The sequence below is a fragment of the Vigna umbellata genome, chromosome 9 (assembly GCF_029865625.1).
Source record: "Vigna umbellata cultivar VRB3 chromosome 9, Vumbellata_1.0, whole genome shotgun sequence".
NCBI lineage: Eukaryota > Viridiplantae > Streptophyta > Magnoliopsida > Fabales > Fabaceae > Vigna > Vigna umbellata.
Genome location: NC_142173.1, coordinates 52,221,101 through 52,238,729, shown reverse-complemented (window position 1 = coordinate 52,238,729; position 17,629 = coordinate 52,221,101). Strand labels below are relative to the sequence as shown.

At 34.3% G+C, this 17,629-nt stretch overlaps 1 protein-coding gene and 1 pseudogene across 1 annotated transcript; one reads left to right on the top strand and one right to left on the bottom strand.

Annotated features, from left to right (window-relative positions):
- Positions 1-4,680: 4,680 nt before the first annotated feature.
- Positions 4,681-5,700, bottom strand: LOC124822410 (cytochrome b561 and DOMON domain-containing protein At5g35735-like). Its single transcript, XM_088099521.1, has 3 exons — positions 5,654-5,700; positions 4,979-5,078; positions 4,681-4,908 (listed from the first exon to the last, which is right to left on the bottom strand). Exons 1-3 carry the CDS (start codon positions 5,698-5,700, stop codon positions 4,681-4,683), a joined length of 375 nt encoding a protein of 124 aa, XP_087955647.1.
- A 301-nt stretch (positions 5,701-6,001) lies between these two features.
- Positions 6,002-8,036, top strand: LOC148193855 (uncharacterized; annotated as a pseudogene).
- The last annotated feature ends 9,593 nt before the right edge of the window (positions 8,037-17,629 follow it).

Here is a 17,629-nt window from a genome sequence, read left to right as displayed (position 1 = left end):
GGGTGAGCTAACATGCAACCAATCATTTATGAAACATGCATGCAAACCTCATATAATAATTATGTCATACATACTCATACCATCATACAACAATCACATCATACAAACACAAACAAGTAGGGTGAGCTAACATGCAACAAATCATTTATAAAACATATATAATTACCTTGATATAAACATCATATAATAATTATGTTCGACACTCTCATACCACAATTCCTATTAGACACTCGTCTCACAATACCCAATAGACACCACAATACCCAATAGACACTCATCCGGATGATACGTTGATGAGCGGTCACGGGAAGTTATGCATTTGTAATGACTTCTACTTCTTCTTTTTTTTAATATACTTTCAAAATACTTCATACCATTTACAAGGTTAATCCCCTCACTATGTCCAAAACCGGCACATAGACCAGGACCTCCTGCTCCTCTCACCACATAATTCATCCCTCTCTACTTGGGACTAGATGATTATTAGAGTATCAGGATAACCTCCAACTACGGGACCCTCAACATCAACATATACACAAATACCATAACATTTATTTAATCTCTCCACAAGACTCATACCATACTAATATTCCTCAACTCACATTATACCCTTACAAAATCTCCCCATACTACCCATAACATGTTCAGATGCATAAATTCAAATGCAGTATAATAAAATGCAATTATCACAATTATAATTCATAATTCCATATCTACCACAAAAATGAATTCATCAGACATTTCCATTCCAACAAGATATATTGCACAATATTTTAATAGTACAAAATCTGTTCAATAAGATTTAAGTTAAAAACTTGTCGAGTAGACTTCCAGGAAAGAGAGGTGCGTCACAATGGACAACTTAAGTACCAAATCTTTCCTTAGCCAAAGTGTTCCTCAACTAGTTTTTAACAAATTTCTTATTTACAGATTCAAAACAACAGCATATAATATTAACACCGAATTTCAATATAGATAAACATACAGTAAGCATTAACAGTATTCATACATAATTTCAAGATATGAATAGTAATAAAACAATACTAAGTCATAATATAAAAGCATAGAAATACTAAATCATAATATAAAAGCATAGAAAAGTTAGCTCCCCTACCTCTATTCCAGACGTCTCTTGCTCTGAATTTATTTCTCCGAAACCTTTCAGAACCTCTACCCTTCTTGCAACTAAAAATTTCTCTCTAACTTTCTCTCACTTGATTTCTCTTCTCTTGGTGCAGAATAATCTTCCCTCCCATGGTTATTTATAGTAAAAAAAATTTACTATTCATTAATATTTTAATATTATTTATTATTTTAATATTATTTAAAAATAATATTTCAATCATTTTCTCACCAAATCTGATCCTAATTTCTACCTACTACTTTCTTCCATGCTAAGAAATCCAAATGCTGAAAATTTATTTTTACTATTCACTTTTTACTATTTACTATTTACTTTTTACTATTCAATTTAAAAAAATTTACTAAATAAGTTACCAAAAATTTGAACCTCTCCTTCTAAAATTACTATAATTTTATATCCAAAATTTACATTTTTCTATCCATTAAAATTATTATTACTAATAAAATACTAAAATTTACTACTATAAATATATATATATATATATATAGATTTTTTTTTTATGGGTCTTACACAATAAACCTAAATATTTCGACTCAGACAATGTGATTAATATCTGTCAGTTATCATGGATTATGAGTAATATGGTACTTGAAATAACTTTTTTAGGAGTTGTGTTTGATACATCAGTATGTTTCTCTTGTATTGTTATTATCTTAAAAGCGAAATGTGAACTCTTGATTGATTGTATCACCTAGAATAATACGTATAGCGACATACCACCATTGTATAGTATTTTAAGTATAGTTTATAGTGTCATTATCCAAATTATATTATAACACATTATAAGTGTGGATGTATCTTAAGAAATCGAAAAAAATTATAGATATAACATAACATATGTTAAATTTCATTCAAAATCTACACAAATATTGTGAGCAATGGTGGATTGTAACGTAGTCAGGGGGCTTGGCTCCCAATTTATATATATATATATATATATATATATATATATATATATATATATATATATATATATATATATATATAATTTAAAATATATTTTTAAAATTTTAATATATTTAGTAGGATTCCTATTATATATTTACTATATTTTATGCATTTATAAACTAGATATGTGTAATGTAAGTTACACTTATATGATTTTAATTAGAACAAACATGCAATGTAGACGAATTGCATCAAAAGTAAAACCTGAAACGAAATGCTGCAACAAGAAAAGAACATAAACAAGCAATACATAACACTGATCCAAATTCGGCACTTCTTTCCCATTGAATCAATAAAATATTATATTAAGGCAACAAAGACAAGAACCAATAATCATGCTGCATGCGTAATCCACAAGAACAATGAACAAATATGAAGAAGAATGATCTCATCAACGACGACGATCACCCAAATATTCTATTCTCTTATTCTTCTCCTTGTGCTCCTTGATGCTTTGTTTTAGCTTGGCCCAACCTTTCTTGCACGCACTATAAGCCTTCTTGCTACCTTTGGCTATAGCCTTCTTGGCTTTCTTCGCTGCAGCTGTGGTCTTCTTTGCTGTAACCTTTACTTGCTCTTCGAACTCTGCCATATTGAACTCTCAAGAATTCAATTGCAGCTTGCAAGAACAAGCCAAGGACGAAGCGCAAGCCCCAAGAATTGGCTTGAGCAACGTTGACATAGAAAATTTTAGGTATTTATATCTGTGACACACCAACATTTGATTCTAACCTAAAATCAGAACCCTTTGACCTAGTCTTCGTGTCCCATATTTAGAACGTTAGCCTCAAATACCTTATATCTAGAGGCCTATCAGCCTACACCGTACGTGTTAATTGTAACTCTTATAAAGTTATTATTACCTAATTAGTATATTTACATTCAAATTACTTAAGCAATAGTACCTCTTCCGACCAAGCTCGATATGATAACATTATTAGGGAGAAACCTCATTTGAAATATTATGTTTTGATTTTGTCTTTAAAAAATATTTCAAATAATTAAATAAGAAAGTGTATTTAATTATTCTGACGTTAATTCTTAAGTAATGATAGATTATTGAGTTTATTAAAATAATACTATTTTATGTTAATATTACAAGCATAGGTTTTGTTGATATGTTAAATAGAAAATTTTTGAAACATGTATGTGTATCTTAGACAAATCTAATCCAACTGATAGAATTATTATAAAACAACCACTAAAACTCAACCATTGATTAGGATAGAACAACCATATATTAATTGATTCATGTTCTTGATGGTATTATGTTAATTGGTGTAATAATTAATCCGTGTGTCAATGCACAAGTGTTAGGATAGAAATCTATGAACTTTTTATTTATTGCAATTTTATTAATTTTTTTTCAATATTTTTTATTTTAAATAGATACATGTTAGTGAATATGTACGTAAACATTTAACTAAAATACAAAATAATCATGATAATAATATATATTAAAACCTATTCAAATCATTTGAACATCGTGTTGATGTATGGTTTTTACCTCTCCACAAGTAAGTGTAATCTATTTTTAAAAATTAAGGACGAGACTTCGATCTTCTACCAAGATAAAGAAGGATATATTAGTATTGGGAAAGTTTTTGCACAATTTAAACCGGAAATTCCAAATCACAAGATAAAAATCTAGTTAACTTATTCCAGATCATCAAAGAATATGTCTGAAGGTAAATTTAACATTTTTTTCAAACAGTATAGGAAATTAAAAAACGTGTCCCAAATCCAAAACACAGTAAAGATTATTTTTCTTTGGTGAATATATAAAACTTGTATATTTTATTTTGAAAATAAAGAGAAGACTCAAGTTATACAATGAAGAAGATTATATAATGTTTGAAGATGTATTGTTAAGTTTTTACAATGTATTTTCAAGTTTATTTTATTCTAAACTGTTTGAGCAATACTCAAGTTGTTAGTAGTATTAATTTGATTGCGTCAATAACAAGAATTGGTTTATGGAAGGGTTCTTGATTCATGTAGAAAGTGGCTTGGGGTGATATGGGTATCTGTTTCACATGAAGAATAAGTAAAAGAGTGGATTCGTGGTGTATTTATGATGGTTGTGCATATGGTATCATGATATGGGAGTATTATAGGAAAGGAATATATGGGTAGAGGGAGAGGACCCAATGCTTGGGGTTCACATTGTAGAGTGAGAGGGTTTAACGTGTGTGTGAGTTACAATTGGATAGAAAATATGTGCTCTACCTTCTAGAAGAGAAGGTTAACTCCAAGCTTCTTCTTTCTCTCCAAATATATGCCCCTCATCAATGATCCAAAGGTACTAGTATAGTCAAGGGAAACGACAGCGGTTATTTTCGCCTATAGGTAGCGGTTCCTGAACAGAGGAATATACAAGCGAGGCAAAAAGTCTACCCCTTTTTGCCTCGGTTGTGAACCGAGGCAAAACAGGATAGGATTTTGTCTTAGTTTAATGGTAACCGAAGCAGTAGCGTTTTTGGTTTTATTTTTTTGTAGGACTTTACACCTTGGTTGCTTCTGAATCGAGACAGTATCTCGGACTGTACTGCCTCGGTTAGGACTTGAACCGAAGCAGTAGAGTGTTTTTAAGCCTCCAAAAGCACAACGATACCACCCAAAGCTGCAATAATGCCAATGTAAGTATGCTTCCAGTCATTGTAGCGATCCCCTTCGGAAACCTCCAATGCCTCGAACCCTTTAAATATGTTGATGATATTGATGATTATGGTGGCGTATCCGATGGCGTAGTGGTAGAAGTTCCAGTAGATTCTGATTTTGTGATCCTTGTTAGGCCTCAAAAGTAGAGCAAAAACCTGTATTCAGCGAAAGAGGTAGAAGAGGGTTCGGAAAACAAAAAAATGAAGAGCATCTCATAAATCATACTTGAAGGGTTCCAAGGCAGAAGAGGGTGATTCCGAGTGCTCTATGGGTATTGTACGTAACACCAGCTAAGTCATTGCCAAGCTTGAGACCAGTTCCCCAACTAGCAACACCATCTATGTATGCAGAGGTTTCTCATTCTCAACCCATGTCGGAATGTAAAGTAGGATGCTCCAACAATATGGGAGTGACGGTTGAATTTTGGAAACACAATCCACTCACCTCAGAAACAAGCTTGCAAGAACTAAGAATTACCACAACTGCAACCACCACCACCAAACTTGTAGACCCGATCGCTCAAAACTCAAAACCCACTACGCAAGTGAAACAGAAGCAACAATTTTCTTCTACCACCACAACAACATTACAAATTCAACCGCACTTCCACACCGACAAGCTTCAATATTTCAGCATCACAATTCCACACAGTATGTTATCACTTCATCACATTCTCCTCCAACAAAAGCCCTAGAATCTAAGACAATTATCCAACTTTCTTAGCACCTAATTAATTTTCTAAACCATAAGGAGGAACTAAAATAAAACCCTAATTGAATAATTTCTTAATTGATGGACTTCTCCATCCAAAACTAAGAAAAAAAAACCTAACCCTAAGAATCTCCTGCTTCACCACACACAACAAAGCAACAACCACTACACGAGATGATATATATATACCAAAAAAACACCACCACCACCGTTACCCAATCAACGATGCTCGCCATCTCTCCGACCAAAATTCATATATCCCGGAAGGTAATTCCCTACCCACTAGTACAATAAAGAGAAAAGGCACCTGTTGTTTATGTTTATAGGCATCGGTTCTACAACCGAGGCATATGTGGGCGAAGTAAAAAGGTTAAGCTTTATGCCTCGGTTATAGACCGAGATAAAACAAGACAGGAATATATCTCGATTCTTTGATAACTGAGGTAGTAGCGTGTTTCTTTTTAATTTTTTCAAACTTTAGACTCGGTTCATTCTATCTAGAGAAGGAGCAAACATCATGAGCTTTGTTTGATGGACATGTCAAGTTTTGTTGCTGCAATAAGGGAAAACATCGGTCCATACTTAATTAACAACACCGCGTCATCCATATCCAAATCCAGAGAAGCAAAATGCGTGTCACACAGCAAAGGGCATACCCAAATCATGTCAAGTTTTCCTGAAGATGGACTTAAGCTGATGCTTTTTAGATCAAATTTCTTCCTCTTCGCACATGGTGAAACAGAAAACCAGGGTTTCTCTGTTCTTCCCCCAACGACGTGGTCAGAGGCCACTTATCCATGCAGTTCAGCTTCTTCGCGCCACCTAAACCGTCGACAGAAGCATCTCCGACCACCACCATTACGCCTCTGTTAGCCAAGAGCGTGTCTCCCCCACGAAGCTTGCCAGCATCCACCATCAACCACTTCAAGAGCCATCTCCAAGTCTCTAGATCAGGCTGCTGTGTTCATATCCTCCGCCGTCCCCACCCTCCTTGCCACCGTCACTGACTTCCTCTGCTCCCCTTCCTTCCACGAATCCTCCGTCCTCGGGTGGTTCTCCGCTCGTCACAGATCTACCCTTCGCTCCTCCATGCGCGCAGATCTGCCCTCCGTCACCTTCCTCTGTCGCCTCCTTCTAGCTTCCCCTCCCTTCGACAACGCGCCCTTCTCGCACACGCACACGCACAAGTACCGCGCCTTCCAATTCCACACCGAGGCCCAGTGGTTCGAGCCCCGTTCCCTCGACGTCGTCAACATCGACCCTACCTTTCGCGACCACTATAGTGCTTTCAGCCCGACCTCCAGCCTCCCTGCACTCGACTGTAGGCTTTGTGGGTCCTCAATGGATGAAGCTGGCAACTAAAGGCTCACTCGGATGTTTCAGGCCGCCAATGACCAAAGGGAGCTCGACGGGTGTGTTGAGGGGTTTAAGGTTCGGTAGTTGAGCAGAATGGTCGGGTCTGATGTTAGGAGCACCAAGGGTTTGGAGGAGTTGTATAAGAAAATAATGGTTAAGATTAAGAGTTTTACTGGCTTAGTATGCCTCGGTTAGAAGGCAAATCGAACCATAAATGCCTAATGACATCGGGTGGATGACGAACGAAGCAATAGGCTTTAATGGAGAGGGCTTTAATGCTTCGGTTTCGTAAATAACCGAGGCAGTAGAGAGGATAGGCTTTGGTTTTCATTGAACCGAGGCGTATAAATTTGTCTTAATTACAAAAATGCCACCGCATTTTAATATGCTTCGGTTTTGTAAAAACTGGGGCGTATTAAACGCATTAAAAGACTATTTTTTTACTAGTGACCCTAGCCGCCGACACTTCTTCGATGGCCTGTTGCTGTTGACGTTGGTGATGAGCAAAGAACGACGCCTACTATTGCGACATCGACATGGCAGCGGACTGCATGACCGTTTCTGGAGCGACGACGAAGCTCCAAATTTGTCCAAAATTAGGGCCAACAGGGAGGGCCCACAGAAACAACGTTGTCCTTGTAAGTGTCATCGTTGGTGCGTATGCGCTTGCCGAGGATGAAGGGCGTGGGAGCGAGGAGCTGCGACTTGTGGTCAGAGGCGGAGGAAGGCGAGGAGAGAGACGCAGAGTTGGCATCAAAGTCCCCCAACTCATAGCATTTAGAATTCCATGGACTTGACAGCAAATCAATATCCTTCAATTAAATTCTCAAAAATTCGAACAATATTCCAAACACCTCCTTGTCAAACCATGTAGAATAGATCTTTATTCCCAAGGAAACAAACTAGAAAAATAGGTGCTTACATTTCTTCTTCTTCAAAGTGAACCCCCGCTTGGTCCTGCTTGACTGGCACGAGAAATAAGATCCAAACTTTCCTTAGATTGGATGTTGGAGAAAGAATGTGATTGAGGGGTAGAACCAGGGAGAGAACCGTCATTCTAAAGGTGAACCAAACTAGCTGTATTGTTTGGAAGAGTGGGAGTGGCATAGATGGTCATCTCATTATTCTAACGGGTAACCGTCAAGCCAGAGTGAGGATAAGAGACATTTCCCTCTGTCAACTGGGTTGTGTAGCCTTGGATGGAAGAAGTGTGTAACCGAGGCACCAATGACGGACAAAGCGCTTAACAATGGAGGCCACAAAAAAAACCTTGTGTGAGCGAGAGAGAGCATTGGAGGAAGAAGAGTGCGAGAGCAATGGAGGAAGAAAGGTTCTACGCGAGAGAAATGGGTGAGGAAGAAGAAAACTAAATAGTAGGTTAAATTTTTTAACCCCCTGGAAGCGATACTACCTAGGTTCTTCACTTAAGCGAGGCAGTAGACCACTATATGCCTCGGCTCACAAAGGAACCGATGCCTATACGCTTGAGAAAAAAAACATGAAATGACATTTTTGAATTTATACTCAACTTATACGCCTTGGTTAGCAGTTGAACTGAGACATAAACATGACCAAACATGACATACTGGCTCGGTTCTCTGACGAACCGAAGCAATAGGTCAGGCTCGAAAAGTTGAAAAGTTTATTGTGTAGAGGAGCAGGTGGAATTGTAGGTTGTTAGGCATCAATTGTATGCTTTAACCGAGGTATTAAAGCTTATATGCTTCAGTTCCCTTTAAATCGAGGCGTATAAGTTCGACTAAACTACAAAAATTCCACTATATTTTGATAGGCTTCGGTTTCGCGTAAACCGAACCCTATTGTGCGAGTTTAAATAGCATTTTTTTACTAGGTAAGGCTCTTCTCCACTCCAAGTAGTATAATCCTCCTCCTTGTTGGCATAAACTTACCTTACAAAACAAACAATCAAGGAGTCAACATGTCAACTTAAGTTAAGTCAACTAAGGTCAACAAGTCAACCAAAGTCAAGTCAATATAAGTCAACTTTAGGAATGTTAACATCATGAAATATAGAAAATAAAGATAAAAAGTTAGGGTTAGATGCCTCCCTTCTAGTCATGCTTTTAGTCATTCTCCTTTGAAGGTTCTTTATAACTTCATGGTGAGTCATGGACTCAGTAAGAAGTAATTTTTAATTCCTCTTTGACCGATTATTATAAATATTGTTATATGAATATCAATCAATCAAAAAATAGGAAAAGGACTCTGCATATTAAAGACTACGAGAGTATATTATTATGATTATAGCCACAACATTAGAATGTTTGAAATTCATGTTGTTGAATGGCTAAATAGGAAACAACTAATAATTCACAAGAACAATACAATGACAAAAGATATTAGAAGATCTTTGAAAATATGAAGATATTCTGCATCAAAGGTCAATGATACAATTGCAACTATAAATATCAAGACCTAGATGAAGTACTGAAATAATGTCAAATTTATTCTTCAGGATAAAAAAGAGAGATATTCTAAGAGCTTATATTTTCATATTCATCTTGTTAGAGAGTGACATTGGGTTGAGCAAAACCACGTTATAACCCTCAGCTTTTTAAATTTGTTTTAGAACAAACTTAGATTCGGGAGACTTAAATTTTAAATGTGTTATTAAGTAACAGACTTAAATTTTAACTCTGGTTTGAATCAACAGACTTAAATTTTTCACCCAAAATTGCAAATATAATCATATATTCCATTGGCACCTCTTTAAGAAATTAACCTATTACTTCAATCAATCACAATAAAATTCATCTTCAGTTCCCCAATTCAATTTATCTTCACAACCAAAGAAATACAACAAGAACCTATAAACAAAATCACATCCTTTATAGAACATAATACAAATAACAAACAGAAGAAGAGAAATTGGAGCCATTAATAATCACTCCCAAAAACTCCTAAAATCCATTAAATTGTTAACCCTAAAGATTACTATAACAGAAAGATTAAAATCTAAAACCCTAAAAAGAAAGGTAGCAGTGACATCAGTGAGAGGTAGCGATGGCAGGAGAGGCAGCGACAGTGGCGATAGTGGCAATGCAAGAGGTAGTGGAGGTAGCGACAACGCGAGAGGCAGCGGCGACAGCGGCAACGCGAGAGGCAGAGGCATCAACACAATGCGAGAGGCGGTGACAACACAATGCAAGAGGCGGTGACGCGGCAACGCAAGAGACCATGGCGACAGTGACAATGCGAGAGGCCAAGACGGTAGTGACGCGGATGAGGGTGGCGAGACATAGCTTGCGAGGCACCGACTATGACATGCATACCATTGGACATAGAGGCAGGGTGATTTATGAAGAAAGTGGAGAATGTGAGTGATGGAAGCAACTCCAAGCTCGATGCTCGAACAACTCCACAATTCAGAATGACAAGGAGATGGGATTGATGAGTGAAAGGGGAGGTCCAGGTGTTTGTGAAAAGGTTTGAGGTCTCTCAAGCTCAAAAGGCCTTCCAATAGGAAATGAAGCTAGAGGAGAAGGTGCTGGATAAGCACAAAGAGGTTTGAACTTAGAGAATAGGTTTGGAGAAAACTCAACAGCAAATACAAAATTAAACCAAAGCAGAAGTGATAAAAAACAATCAAACAGTGACACACTAGAACAGCACAACACGAAAATTGAAAAATGCAAGGAAGAGTGGCTTAGCTCTTGAAGACAAGCGTGGACGTGCTGGCTCTGACTACCAAATGATGGAAGCAGCTCCAAGCTCCATGCTCGAACAACTCCACAATTCAAAATGACGCAGCAGATGGGATTGATGAGTGAAAGCGGAGGTGCACACCAGGTGTTTGTGAAAAGGTTCAGCGAAGGTTAAATGTGTGTTTATGGTCTCTCAAGCTCAGAAGGCCTTCCAATAAGTAAGGAAGCTAGAGGAGAAGGTGTTGGATAAGCACAAGGAGATTTGAACTTAGAATATATAGTGAATTGTTGTTGAGTTTTCTCCAGACCTATTCTCTGAGTTCAAACCTCCTTGTGCTTATCCACATCTTCTCCTCTAGCTTCCTTCCCTTTTGGAAGGCCTTCTGAGCTTGAGAGACCTCAAACACACATCAAACCTTCGATGAACCTTTTCACAAACACCTGGTGTGCACCTCCGCGTTCACTCATCAATCTCATTCGCTGCATCATTCTGAATTGTGGAGTTGTTCAAGCATGGAGCTTGGAGCTGCTTCCATCAGTGAGATATGTGAAGAAAGTGGAGAAAGAAATGATATGTTATCTATGAAGAAAAAAGTTCTCTTTTAGGTTAGACATGAATCTAACATATATAAAACTAAGATATCTTTTCATTAAAAAGACTTAAAATATTAATTTTAGTCTGGTATAAAACTCAACAGATACAAAATTTAAGTCTGTTTGAATTTTAATAGATGTAAAACTAAGATTTAAGTGTTATAAGATTAACAGATTTAATATATAGGCTTTTATTTACAAAAGTGTCAGTGCATATTTATTAAGTCTATTATTTTGAAAAGATACTTAAATTAAGAAACTTAAAAGATTGTTTTTGTAGTAGTGAATGTTGATATATTGAATTTTAAGAGAGAATTGTCAACGTATGAAGAATGATTTTTTGAAAGTTATATGATTCTTAGAAATCAAGTGATAATCTTTCACTTTATTTCTTTTGAAAAGCCTTCCTTCTATTCTAAAAGTGATGCACTATTTTTCATCTCCAATATTTTCTCTTTGTTTCCTTTTTCATTTTTATCAATATCTTGTTTATTTGTCTTGCTGAATATTCTTTTCTCTTGTTTCACTCGTAGATGCATGTTTTCATACAATAATCTTATTAATTAAAATTTGTATTTAATGATCAATATTTTTAAGTTCCTTTATCTTTCTAAAATTAAAAAAAAAATGATAAAAACATACAATTCTTAGATTACTTTAAGTCATAAGTAACTCTTATATTCCACTCATCAAAGAGTACATTGATCTTGATATAAATACTAGTAGTCTTCAAGCTTTTAAGAAAATTTTGAAATTTTAATAACGGAAATTGGATACAAAATTTAAATTTGTCAATTTTATTCTTTTAATATATCTTTTAAATAGAAAGTAGATTATTTCTTATTTTGTTTTAAATGAACACTCCACTTTTTCTTTCATGTGGGTTACACCACTTTTTATTAATTCGTGGTACCCAATCTTTTCCAACTCATCTAAATAACAGAGAAGAAAAATAAGTCTAATGTTTGATGCAGCATGTAATGTTTAGATATAAGTTAAACTTTCTCAACTCTTTATTAGAAAAAAAATAGTGAACACTTTAGATATTCATCTATCATTGTATCCAACATGAATTTTAGACACACGTCTAAAACCCATCATAGCCAAAATTAGAGAAACAAGTGGCCAATACCAACTAATCACACCAAACAGAACCTAGAAACATACTAAATACAGTACATATACACGTAGAATACTACAACAAACAGATCAAAACCCCTTGTAAGGAAAATACAGTCTGTTACCATGGTTATAGCTACAAAACATAACAGCCACATAAGCCAGACAATACAAGAGGTGGAAATAAATAAGGAAGGAACTTGGTCTCATTCTTGAGAAACCCTAATATTGTCCTTCAACAAAAGAGCAACAGGGAAATACATTGAATCAATTCCTTTGATTCACCAAATTATTGTTCACTTTCTTTTCTCTTCATTGAATATCAAAGATGAGTTCATGTTCACCAAACACAGAATATGACAACCAAATGAGAAGATCTAAAAGTGGATTTTTTATCAGAACTGGATGGACTTTTGTGGGGTTTTTCAAGAGAACATGGTACAAGATTCGAATGCATGTCTATTTTGAAAAACCTAAGGGCCACACTGACGACACAATGCATGGTGATAAGAGTTCACACAAATCTAATTAGGGATTTCTTACTTCATAAATTACATAAAAATTCATATGCATTAGTTAGTTGTTGATGTTACTATTGTATATATTGTGATAATTAAGTAAGGAATACGACCATGTATATGTATATAGTACCAAAGTTTATGTTATCATTTATGATGGTGTAAAATTGATTTGATCAAGGATTCATATTTTATTATATATTGCAATACAATGTCGATCTTTACATAAAGAAACAAATATAATTTTAATTTTTCTATTTTAGTCCCCCATTCTTTTTAAAGAAAGAAATCCCGCATTAAAATAGAGATATTTTGGTCGAATATTTTATTTCTTATATTTTAATTAGTTAGAATATTTTTTATGGTAATTGATTAAAAGACATTTCTTAATTGATTAAAACAGAAAAAATGTTTATGATTTTATATGATTGTAATCAATTAAATCGATAGTCTAATTTAATATATTTCTTGCAGTCTTTCTAGACCAGCTAATAGTGCAATCTTGTCTTTCCATTTACAAAATATGAAAATTAATATTAATTTTTATTGTTGATTTACTTAAATACGTAGTTTAACTCCTTCAAAAATAAAAATGAGCATATTGTTTTTTAACTGCAAAAATATTTTTCATAATTGCATATAAGTCTCTCAAATTTCTTAAAATTATAAATTAACGTCATACTTTTTAATGATTGCAAATTGGTTCTTTAAGTTAGTATTTGCAACCCACTGCATAAATATTTTTAATAATTGTAATTTATTCTCTCGTAAATTTTGATAATTCCAATTAGGCTTACGATAAACTAATTATGTTGATTTTGTTTTGCAAATACTTTAAAATGTCAATGAAAATATTATTCATTCAATATACAAATATTAAATTTATAAACATCTTTGTTTCTTATTAGATTTCTAGTATGAAACCAAACTAAAATATATAATATTTCCAGGTTACTGCGAGTAATTCTCTTGCAAAATCCATTAGTAATAAAATTTATAGGAAAATTCTACAATTTTAGAAAAATTAGAATTAAGATAAACTATCAATAATTCATAAAAAAATGTTATAATGTATTAAAAAATAATTTAAAATGTTCTTTTATTAAAATGCATGATTTTGGGTTTACAAATGAGTTAAAATAGTGAAATTGTGTATTACAAATCCATAAACTCAAGCCCATTTTTTGGTTCTAATTGAACACATAGAAATAAGTGTATCAAGCTTTATCCTCTAATAAATTTCATTCATAAAATAAAAAGATTATCTTACCAATGTCACATAGTAAATTTAACGCAAATAATAACTTTGAGTAATATTTTTATTCTGTTTCAATGACAACCTTCCAAATAAAATTACTACCTTCCAAATGTAATAACTAGAATTAAAAGCCTACTTCTTTTATAATATCGTTTAAGCAAATCTTGTTTTGAAGTTTAAAATAGAGTCAAAACGAAATAAGGTTTAATTATATAGGTTAAAAGATAAGAAGCGATAAATACTACTGTTAACTTTTTGGCAAGTATACCAAATCGTTCCAAGTAATACAGTGAATAAGTAAAAGTATCGTCTCCCAAGGGACTTGTGCAACACATGACAATTCTTCCTTTTATAACTCAATTAGACATCAAAATGCACAAAACAACACAAGAAACTATTTTTGGTATTTTATCAAACAGTTGGTGTGCAAGAAATTTATATTTAAAAGAAACTTCGTTGGAATTGGGTTTCATGAATCATATGAAGATAAAACTCTGTACAATATATCATTATTTCATTCAAACATTCACATCAAGTCATACTAGTCCTAATCCCTTAGCAACTAGTTCTAAATTAATATATCAAAATGTTAATCCCTTAGCCAATTTAATATACAATTTGCATTAAGTCCGATGTTAAGAATAATCAAGTTATTGAGTCTATCCCTAGATCCCAAATCACTTAAGTGCTCTATCTACGTTCGTTCATGTTCAAAGTTACTTTCCAGTAATCAAAGACATTAAAAGAACGTTATATTTTCATACAATGATAATAAATTCAAGAAAGAGCATATGAACAAACAACGATATATTGAGCAGGAAAATTACAGTGAGTTCATTACATCCAATCCCAACGAAAGAGAAATTTAACTACTCCTAATCATCTAAAACGTACACATTTGAAGCAATCCCTTGCAACAATGGTGTCTTGATGCCTTGAAGTAGTCTCCGGAAGTTCCTGAGATGTTTTCGTTTCTTTCTTTTGTCTGGAACTTCTGTTCGAAGGGAATGTTTCTGTCGCTCTGTCACGTCTTTTAAAGCCACTTAAATTCATTAATTCGCTTAGCGCACATGTACTGGTGCGCTATGCGAATTTTCTTAACTGCTGTATTTTAACTGATGTTATTCGCTCAGCGCACAGGTACTGGTGCGCTATGCGAATTTTCTTTTTCTGGCAGTGCGAATTTTGGCTTTCGCTTTGCGAAAATTGGCTGACAGAGTCTAAATAATATATCATTTCCTGTACAATATTTTACATAACAATCTACTACCTATTACAACTTTTCAACGAGGAACAACATGAAAAATTACAAGATTGAGTTCATTTATAAGTATAAAAACAACTCTTTTTCACACTTATCAACTCCCCCAAACTTGAACTATTTCATGCCCTCATGAAATCACATAAGAAAATGAACATCACAATAGACATTTGACATTTTGATAAAATGACTCTGCACATCAGAATAATCATATGCATTCCCAAAGATTTCAAACAAGTATGACATGGTGCATCGCTCATAAAATCATCTGTGCATAGAATATAAACAACCAGATCAGCATTTATCATTACTCACACTCAAGTGTTTGTCCTCTCTCATGACAGTAGAATTGACATAGAACTTCATTAGCTTTTGCATTTCATTTGATTCACACAATCCACACACTATTGGTTAAGTCCAAAGGTCTTTTCAGGTTAAAGCTTGGCTTGGCTAGAAAAAGAATAATGGTTTTTCTTGGATTCAAAGACACCTATTAAGAAGAAAACAACTTCAATTCCCAATCCAGTACTCAAATCCCAAAATATAGCATTCATCACATACCATTTTCTTTCACAGCTCAACCTTTTCTTTCATTTTGAGCTTTTTTTTTCATATTTTTTTTATTGATCTTTTCTTTCCACAAACTTGAATTCAACCTTAACCTCTTTTAAAACATAATACATGTTCTCTTCTAGGGTGTAAGGTAGGATATCATCTAATAGGCTCAAGGTGGAAGGAAAAAATTTTCAAGGCTCAAAAAGGTTCACAAATGTATCACAGTGTCTAAAGGTTGGCTATCTGGCCAAGTGGCTATATAATCAATAATAAATAGGGCCTTTTTCATCCTTAACCAAAACGTGTGTGTATACGTAGAATTAAAATCATGCAAAAACCAATTCCATATCTAGACAACTCAATATCTCTCAATCAATATATGCTCTCAACACTCACAGATCTGGTCATACATACTCACACACAAATAAAAATACACGAAGCACATTGCAACCACAGTCATATGTGTTATCATTTTCAAGAATCACATCGACTTAATCAAGACAATGCATAATCATTAAATCACAAAGTCACATGTCTTTACAACTAACACATAGTTCAAAACATATTACAAAACATAAATAACATAACTAAACATTGAAGATAACTCCATCTGCAGCTGCACTTGCAAAAGTAACATAGAGAGAAGTGAAATAGAAAAATAAAATAAAAACACAAACAAAGAAATAAGGAAAAGAAGAAAAAAAATTACAGAACATGAGCACACCAACCAAACAACAATTCCAATATGCAAAATGATTGAAATGGATTTCCTAAATAACCTCACTCAGATCCCTCTTGTTGCAAGATCACTTAGTACTCCCCTTTCAGCTGTTGGAATCCCATCCCTAGGATCTTCCAACAACTAGAAACATCTGTAGGCAAACTGCATAAAGAAATTCAAACAAAAAGAGACATACAATTGGCAAAGAATTCCACTTTCCCTGTTTTCTGAAGTTAGAACACTCAGATCCCTCTTGTTGTGCCTACCTAAGTATGACAAACCCTCACCCAATCCCTTGGTGTAAGAAGTCCATCAAACTTGCCTTAAGTTCCAAAACAGTGAATCCAAACACACAACCCCATCCCTGGTGATTTGCACATCTAGTTTGATTTAGTTAGTTCTGTTACTGAAATCTCATTCCTAAGAACTTTCAATAACAACATCAAGCTCTAAAGCGTACCCCGAGACAGGCATTAAGTTCAAACTAAATCAATGGAAAGTCTTAAAATACTAAAGCCAACTACATACCCAACAACATTAAAAAGGAAAATTCACAACAAAGTCTAAAAGAGTCATAAATGCCCAAATTGCCTTGTGTTGGAACACAAGTCCCCGGCAATGGCGCCAAAAACTTGTTAACTTTTTGGCAAGTATACCAAATCGTTCCAAGTAATACAGTGAATAAGTAAAAGTATCGTCTCCCAAGGGACTTGTGCAACACATGACAATTCTTCCTTTTATAACTCAATTAGACATCAAAATGCACAAAACAACACAAGAAACTATTTTTGGTATTTTATCAAACAGTTGGTGTGCAAGAAATTTATATTTAAAAGAAACTTCGTTGGAATTGGGTTTCATGAATCATATGAAGATAAAACTCTGTACAATATATCATTATTTCATTCAAACATTCACATCAAGCCATACTAGTCCTAATCCCTTAGCAACTAGTTCTAAATTAATATATCAAAATGTTAATCCCTTAGCCAATTTAATATACAATTTGCATTAAGTCCGATGTTAAGAATAATCAAGTTATTGAGTCTATCCCTAGATCCCAAATCACTTAAGTGCTCTATCTACGTTCGTTCATGTTCAAAGTTACTTTCCAGTAA

Bases quoted from the DNA above. Each gene is read 5' to 3' on its own strand.
- LOC124822410 (XM_088099521.1), bottom strand. From the start codon at position 5,700: ATGGCGAGCATCGTTGATTGGGTAACGGTGGTGGTGGTGTTTTTTTG. The intron at 5,079-5,653 runs GTATATATATAT...TGGTGTTGCTAG, and splicing joins GTGGTGGTGGTGTTTTTTTG to TTGGGGAACTGGTCTCAAGC. The intron at 4,909-4,978 runs GTATGATTTATG...CGCTGAATACAG, and splicing joins TCTGCCTTGGAACCCTTCAA to GTTTTTGCTCTACTTTTGAG.